General features: G+C 39.2%; 1 protein-coding gene across 1 annotated transcript; it reads right to left on the minus strand.

The window, feature by feature from the left end:
• Positions 1-1,764: 1,764 nt before the first annotated feature.
• LOC130719244 (uncharacterized) lies at positions 1,765-2,916 on the minus strand. The gene has a single exon (XM_057569877.1). The coding sequence runs from the start codon at positions 2,914-2,916 to the stop codon at positions 1,765-1,767; it is 1,152 nt and encodes a 383-aa protein (XP_057425860.1).
• Positions 2,917-9,060: the final 6,144 nt, after the last annotated feature.

The raw sequence follows: 9,060 nt of genomic DNA on the forward strand, positions 1-9,060 counted from the left end.
TGTCCCACCTCACTAATTAAAGCATTCTTATGGAGAGGGGCAGAATCAACCCATGGGTCTAGCCAAAATCGCACCGATCGACCCGGTCCAATTACACATCGAATCTGATCGCGAAACTCTTTGGCTAGAATAGTGTCTTCCGATAGCACTTTGAGTATGTCTTGAAACACCGTTGAACACATGTTGAATCTGTCCACCACTAGATGCAGGACCAACAAATTCTCATCCCACCCATACTTATGACACACCATTTGTCTCCAAAAAGAATCCCTTTCTCTCCCAAATCGCCAAGCCCATTTCAAGAGTAAGGTTTTGTTCCTCCACGCCAGAAAACCAATACCAAGACCTCCCAACTGCGAGTTCCTGCAAATCTGTTCCCAAGCAATCCAAGCTATCTTTCGGTTCCCTTCTAAGCTTCCCCAAAGAAAGGAGCGCATCATCTTTTCAAACTCTCCCACTACACCCACCGGAGCTTTGAATATTGACATGTAGTAGATAGGAATTGATGCAATAACCGCTTTGAGGAGGACTAGTCTCCCACTAAGCGATAGAAATTTGGATCTCCATTTACCTAGTTTAAGCCTCATCTTTTCAATCACCGGATTCCAAAAGACTTTCTCCTCGGATTATCTCCTAGGGGCACTCCCAGGTACACAAAGGGCAAACCTCCTACGCATACTTCAAATATATCTGACAGCTCAATGACTCTCTCCTGTGCCACATTGCATCCTATCAAGAAGGTTTTTGTGAAGTTGACCTTCAATCCTGAGAACCAGAGGAATACTTCTAATGTTGCACTCATTCTACTCAATTGACTTGAGTCATTTTCGCACACAATTAGCATATCATCCGCAAATTGTAAATGGTTCAAGGCAAAACCATCCGTAACCGGGAATCCACAGGGAATATCCTCCACCAGAAGTAAATTTAACATGCAAGATAAAGCATTCACACACAGATTAAATAGGAGAGGAGAGAGTGGGTCTCCTTGTCGAAGCCCCTTTTCAATCTCGAAGAAATCAGTAGGAGATCCATTGACCAACACCGCTAAGGTAACCGTCGAAACACACCCATGGATCCAAAGGCACCACTTGGACCCAAAACCCATATCTCTCATGATATTTAGAAGAAAGGACCAATCGATGTTGTCGTATGCTTTGGCGAAGTCAAGTTTCAAAAGAAGGCCCCCTTGGTCTCTTTTCCTCATAGCATCAACAAGTTCATTTGCCATTAAAATGCAATCAGCAATTTGACAGCCCTTTGTAAAAGCAAACTGGTTCTTTGTTAACAACACATGCATCACGGTTTAGAAACGATTGGCCAAGACTTTTGCAATCAATTTGTAGATACTTCCTATAAGGCTAATAGGTCGGAAGTCTCCAACCGAGCTTGGGTTATGGTTCTTTGGGATTAATGCTATGAAAGCCGCATTAAGCCCACGGACAAGTTTGCCATTACTATGAAAGTCATGAAATACCTTCACAAGATCCCCTTTGATGAGTGCCCAAAACTCCTTATAGAAAGTCATGTTAAAACCATCAGGCCCCGGTGCTTTATTACCGTCACACTCTTTGATAGTTCTCCAGATTTCCTCTTCCGAGAACTCCTCCTCAAGCATCTCACGGTCAAAAGGTTCCAATCTGCTCAAATTTGGGCACTGAAATGAGGTCGTGGCCTTAGAATTATGTTTGAAGAAATCGTTGAAGTGGGTGAAAATAGCACTTTTGATGGCATCTGGACTATGAAGTTGTTCACCATTATAATTCAGATTTTCCACTCGCTTCGAGCTGCCCTGATTTTGTAGACCTTATGGAAAAAGCTAGAGTTGCGGTCTCCCAATTTAAGCCACCTTATTCTAGCATTTTGGAGCCATCGGCTTTCTTCAAGTCTATACTCGCGCCATAACTGATTCAAAATTTCCAGCCGGTGTTTCCGTAGGTCAGTACTGTTGCCCTCATTCTCCATGCGACCCATAACAGCATTTAATCTATCCTCCAATTCATGGATTTTCACCGACCCCCACACACCTCTCGCCTTCTTCCACTCACGGATTTTGTCACGAAGTCCCTTAAGTTTTTTCATCAAAACAAATCCTGACCAGCCCTCTACAACCGTTGAACACCACCACTCTTCTACCATTTCTTTAAAACTTTCTTCCATAAGCCAGCTATTATAAAAGCAAAAAGGTTTTGGTCCAAAATCAGTGGAACCTAACCTCAAAGTAATTGCTCGATGATCAGATATGCCCCAGTCCTCTGCTGATTGGGAAGCTCCATCAAAACGCAGAAAAGCTTCGTCATTAATGAGCCATCTATCTAACTTGCTACGTGGTCCATCACTTCTGGAACTATTCCAAGTGAAAGTTCCATTTGCCATATTGAGATCAATGAGGTCTAAGGAATCCACAAAGAATTTAAAGGATAAATCAGCTGCCCTGTTACTGTTATTCTGACCCCTACGCTCATCATCAGTTAAGGTGGCATTAAAGTCACCACCAACAATTAAGGCTCCAGCAAAATTGCACAGTTCTGAACCCAAATCCATAAAAAAATCTCTTCTTTCCTCATCAATATTGGGTCCATACACATTAACAATCCAGAGGGGGCAGTCTATTTGAGAAGAATGTACCTGAAGAATGATGAACCGTTGTCTCTTTACCACACCAGTGACCACAAAAGAGTTCCTTTTCCACAGAGTTAATAATCCTCCAGCTACTCCAATTGCAAAGACAGCTTCAAATTCCATGTCCATTGATCCGGACCATTCTTGGATTTCCCTTTCTCTGTCTGAGTTCAATTTAGATTCCTGAATTAATAAAACTTCTGGTCTGAGTTTGCTGACGGCTTGCTTCACCACCTTTCTCTTCAAGGACCTTCCTAGTCCTCTCACATTCCAGGTCACCCAAGTCCTTGACATGTTGACCCTGGAAACGGACCCACACCTCTGATTAGTGTCTAGCAGCAATTTGAGAGGCGATCCCTTTCATCACCTCCTCATCACTGCAATCATATATCATGCCGAGTCTCTTTCCCATCAACATAGCACTCTTAGCTCTTGTCATAATCCCCTGTGGCTGCTGAAATTCAATAGGGAGCACCATCAATTGGTTATCTGCCGCAGGAAGAGGGGGAGGAGAAGGCGCGAGGATGGGTGTTGTCGCCACATGGGCCAGTTTCCCTTTCTTCTTAGAGCTCCCTTTTGGTCGTCCCCTGGGTCTAGGAGATTGCGTGGATGGGGTCAAAGGTATCTGGGAAGTGGGTAACAAAGGAAAGTTGTCAATCTCTTGTGCATCTGCAGGAGTGTTCTCAAAATCTGACTCAATTCGGGTTGACCCGTATTCCTCCACCCAACACGTAAGGTTTGTGTTTGTGTGTGCTTCTGTAGCCAAATTTTCCAATTGGGGCAGCTTCTCGGGTTGGGCCTGGGCAAGTGGCCTCCAATCCAAAAAAGCATTATCAATACCTCTTATAAAAAAATAGTGGTCCCCATTCGAATTACCCTGTACCCTTAACAACCCCGTTGACTCTAAAATGTCTCTTTCACAAGAGTAGAGAAAGTCAAGACAGAGGCTATACATAACATCCCACCTTCCCAACATTTCCATTCAAGAAAAGTATAGCCCTGTTTTTCCAAAAAGATGTGGTTCATTCTCTTATTCCAAGTTAAATCCCAAACTTCCTTCTCAGATGAGAATGGTGCCAAATTTCTATCTAGTCTCGTGATCTCTTCAGCCTCGTCACTTATTGGTTGGCATAGAAGTGTGTCAGAGGTCATGTTCGCAGCCCCTGATTCTGTAACCCTAGGATCTCCATCAATTTCTTCCGCCTCCATGGTTGTGTCATCACCCTCTGCCGTTTCTGCAACCCAAGAAACTCCTTCAGCCGCTTCAGCAATCGTCTCTGAATTTTCTGTTCGAGAAGGGGATGTAAACCCCGATTCCTCTGCAGTTTCAAAGGGTGGATCACTAGGCTTATAACTTGAGTCCATCTCCAGTGCCACTTTAACCACCGCTTCATCAATTTTCACGTTAATGGAGCAGTTTTCAAAGGTGGGAGCTGATGAAATTATAAGCATTCTTGCTTTATCATATCGAAGGTGTTGTTCTGTTTCTTCATCTACGCACACAAAAGTGCCAAATAACCCTGCAATGTTAGAGAAGAACTCAACATTCCATGCCACTAGTGGTACCTTATGAACTGTCACCCAGATATAGTGTCTGGTTGGAATCGAATTTGTTGGTGAAGCTTCACCAATCCACTCAAATTTGTGGGCTAGAAAATCACCTCCTTTCCTTAAAAACGACAGCATCTCCTCTCTGTTAATGAATTCCAACACAACTTCCTTAGCACCCAAGGATTTAACTTTCGTTTGAGACCAACCTTTGGATATTAAGAAATTTTGTAATACGCACTCCTCTGATAGAAGCCACTGCCATTCTCCCTAGTCGATCATGATCCTCCTTCTTTGTGCTATAGCAACATGAATAATCATTTATTACTGGAACCGCATGCTCTGTTTTGCGTCTCCATTTTCGTTTTCCATGTTGCCTAGTAATTAAATTGGGAGTAATCGGCTCAGGGTGGTTCTTTCGAGCAAATGTCGAAACAGGGTTGTGTTTGCCTGCATAAGGAACTCTCGCCATCTCCACCGAAAGTATAACCTCATTCAAGAGTCTGCCATGTTGTTGTTTGATAGCCCTGTTTGCATCTGCAATATCATAGAACCGAACAAAACCAAATTTCGTTTTCCTTCCCTGTTTAATGGTGCGTTGGACAAAAATCCCAGCCAATCTCCCCCATCTGCTGAAAGCTAACTTCACTTGATTATATGTTGTTTTCACCGACAGACCATCAACAAACAGTGTGAAGGTGGATTGTTCACGATTCCGAGCATCTTGATATTTAACACTGCTGCGAGGTCTAAACTCTCTGTCAGAAGCATTCCTCCTTGACGGTTCCGTCGCAAAATCCTGTCTCCATGCTTCCTTGCCTCTGGTTGTATCCACTCGCAGCCTTTGTTTAGCTAGAGAGAAGTTGGAGCCCTTCTCTCTAGGAGCCATTATTTTAGGAAATTGAGTGTCTGAATCGCAGCCATTATATATATATGCTTACAAAACACTAAAATTGAGTGAATCGCAGCCATTATATATATATGCTTACAAAACACTAAAATTGAGTGTCTGAATTTGGACTCACATATGCAAAACTTAAAGCTTTTGGCTTATTAACGTCTGTGTTTTTCACAATCTTTATATTAGTTAATTCAGTGTATGCTTACAAAACACTAAAATTAAGTGTCTGAATTTGTACTCTTTAAATATCTACATCTTTATTATGATTGTAATTACATTCTTAGCATCTTAAATATTTTATAATTTAAAATATTAATCAATGTATCAATACAATAGACAAATTCCCCGTGCAACGCGCGGATAAAAAACCATTAGTAATTGGTTAATTGATGAAGAAAAAAATAGTGGAACAATTCACTCGCCAAGATTAAAGTTTTTCAACGCAGCACGTATATATATATATATATATATATATATATATATATATATATATATATATTTACCATAACAATTTTTTTATGGAAATAATTAAATGTCATTAACTCTCTAATTATGTTTAAATTATTATAATAAAATTCTTTGACTCACTAATTTTTTTTTTTAACGTTTGGGATGATATCTAATGCAATTTTAATTTCATAGTTATTTGTTTTAAGTCAATTTGTTTGTATGTTTATATGATATCTCAATTTAAGTGCAACATTTGATAAATTATATTAAAGTTCCCTTTTTATATATATATATTTTTTTTTATAGGCTCCCCTTTTATATCTATTTAAGTTCAATAGGTGACTTTTTTTTTTGTTACAAATAGGTGACTCTATTATGATTGAAATATTTCCTGAAGCAAATATTTCAATTAACATGACAAAAGTTGTGGTATTTTACTATTCCTGAAGAATATGTAATGATACATGTGATATTGTATGTTGGTTCTTCGGAAGAGGCCTATGAAATTTAAAAGCAATATTTCAAAAGAGATCATCTTCTGCTAATGGGGAGTATGGTAATGTGGTGTTAACTTACACTTGAGAGAGAGTATGTTGAGAATTCAAGTGTAATTTAGAGACTCTCCTACTTTGAGTTCTCTAATTTCCCCAATTGGTGATATCAAAGTATGAAGGAAAAAATGAAAAAAATGTGAAAATCCCTGAAGGATTCAAAATGGGAGAAAATATTCTTTGAAATATTGAAGCATTATTTTCATGGTGTTTGCTGTGGTACCTTGAGTCAATTCAAGGCGTGGTACAAAAAATGAGTTAAATTAGTTGTAGAAATTTATATATCCTTTAAAAGTTCGGTTTTATTATATCATAGTAATGTAGTATTCTATTGTCAGAGACGTGAAATTTGTTTGTTGTATTTTGGGTTAAATATGTTCTCTGTCCCTGAACTTTGAGCGAGATCTGGTTTCCATCCTTCGCCGGAAAATCTTCCTAGCGCCATCCTCAAACTCAATTGTTTGTACGGAAACCGTCCTTGCCGCCGATATAGCTCTGGCAGCCGTGTACGTGGACATGCAACGTCATTTAATGAAATAATGTGTAAATTTTTAAAAAATAAAAACTAAATAATTTTATTTAAATTAAGTCCTCAAATCTTAGCTAATTAAAATTGTAACCCTAAAACTAACACTAACACTAACACTAACCTAATTTCATCTCCTAATAAAATCAGATCAAAACCTCATTTCATCTCTTTTGATTTTCATATTTCAATTCCAGAAAAAAATACCCAGTAAATATCTTCTTCTTCATCTTCTTTAACACTCCCCTCCCTTCTCCCTTCCCCCAAAACCAAGTAACAACACTGGCACCGAAATCGAACACCACAAAGGACGCACCTTTTCTTCATGTTTTCCTCATCTGGGGTGATGGGTATGTGTCAAAATTGTTACTTTCCTCTTAAAATATTTTCTTCATTTCATCTGGGTTAATGGGTTTGTGTCAAAATTGTTCATTTTTTTTCCGATGTTTTCTTCATACCCAAACACTGCAAACCCAAAACAGAGAAGAGGTCTGATTTCTTCATTCCCATGGCCGCTCATCCTTACCAGAACTCCAATGGTCGTCCCTTTCCCTCTCATAGCTTCAGTTTCGTTCAAACAGAGTATAAATGCATGCAATTGCAAACCCCTTTTTGCTTGCAGTATTCAATGTCAGTCCAGCAATCCTCTCTCTTGACAACATCAGAAGGCCAACTGGGTAATCGCGGAGATGGAAGACCACCACGCACCGACTCCTGCTTCCTTCGCAGCAGAAAGAACGTTCTCAGTCCTTTTGATCGCCGGGTCCAGAAACTCCTTCTGCACGAACCCAATAGCTTCAGATCCGAAATGGGTCCACGAAAAAGAGGAAAAGATTGAAATTTAAGAAGAGGAGTACTTGAGGGTCATGGACTTGGTCGACCATGCAAGGAAAGGCGAGGTGGAAAACGTCGCTGCAGTCGTTGACGGCGGCGAGGATGGTGTTGTAGCAGAGGAGATCGATCTGGAAAAGGCGGAGGCGAGTGGATGCTCCTTCGAGAGATTGCAGATGCTTCGTCTCGGTCTCATCGTCTGGTTTTGAGGGAAAAAAAAGAAAAGAGAAAGTTAGAATAGGAAGATTGTGTTTGTGTTAGTTTTAGTTTGGAAAGGGGAAAAGGTGGGGAGTGTGAAAGAAGATGAAGAAGATGATATTATTGTATTTTTGGGTTAATTATTTAATTAGAGTTAAATCAAAGGGCTTAATTAAATTTAAAAAACAAAAAAAAATTATTTAAATGCCATGTCATTTCATTAAATGACGTGGCATGGCCACGTGCACGGCTGCCGGAGCTATATCGGCGACAAGGACGGTTTCCGTACAAACAATTGAGTTTGAGGATGACGCTAGGAAGATTTTCCGGCGAGGGACGAAAATCAGATTTCGCTCAAAGTTCAGGGACGGAGAACACATTTAGCCCTTGTATTTTTTAACCTTTGTTCTTCCGTCAAATATGGTCATTTGACGCGCATCGCCACTATCATTGTTCGTCTTCATTACTCATCCATATTTCATTAAAAAAAATGAATTTTATGGATTGAAGTTAATTGAAAAGTAAAATAAAATTTGAAAATGAAAAATTCATGTTGAACAACATAGTAATAATCTATTAAATAACTTAATGTGGGTATCACACCCACAAAAATTTATGGGTACCACAGAATTTGCCTATTTTTTTTCATTAGCGAAGTTCTTCATATGGTAGAAGTGATTGTGATTGGAATATGACCGTTTAGACCATCCCGAGTTTTATGGTGCGAAAGTTTATTTCTCAGATGTTCTCAAAGCCAAAAAAAAATTAAAATTGTGGCAAAGTAAGGGAAATTCCCTATGATTCTTGAATATATTTGATGTGATACATGTGCACATATTCAGTATTTATCGATGCATCGACCTTGATAGAGTGAAATTTCCAACCTTGATCAAGTTGGTATGTGACACGATTTTGAATATTGAGTTGCACATGTTCATATTTAGAATGGTCTGGCAAAGATATTTAACTAAATGCTTCTTATTTATAGCAAGACAATTATTATGAGAACAAAAGTCCTTACTTTTTGGACATGTTATTTTGCTAGTAGCAACATATGTATGCATCAAGCCAATGAGTCATTATGATTCTCTCCATTGCAATCATTGTCAGGAACTAATATCTTTCATCTAAGAACTTTTTATGTGAGCTATGTGTTCTCCGTTGTCCAGCAGACAACACTTAGATGAGATTAAAAGAAAGCTGAGATCATGCAATGAATTTGAGCTATTGTTAGAAGATATTGCATATCTTACTTATCGTTATTTCTCGGCATCAGGGGGAGAGAAAAACCAAGCAGCTCTGAAAATTTATGTAGAATGCATATATATACTCGCACACAATAATGTGAACCTAAAGTTCAAAAGAATGCATTCTTTGACCTACAAGGGTTTTCTAAATTCCTTTATACTGCAAATGTCATTCTCTTTTGAAAT

Source organism: Lotus japonicus, chromosome 5 (genome assembly GCF_012489685.1).
Source record: "Lotus japonicus ecotype B-129 chromosome 5, LjGifu_v1.2".
NCBI classification, from domain to species: domain Eukaryota; kingdom Viridiplantae; phylum Streptophyta; class Magnoliopsida; order Fabales; family Fabaceae; genus Lotus; species Lotus japonicus.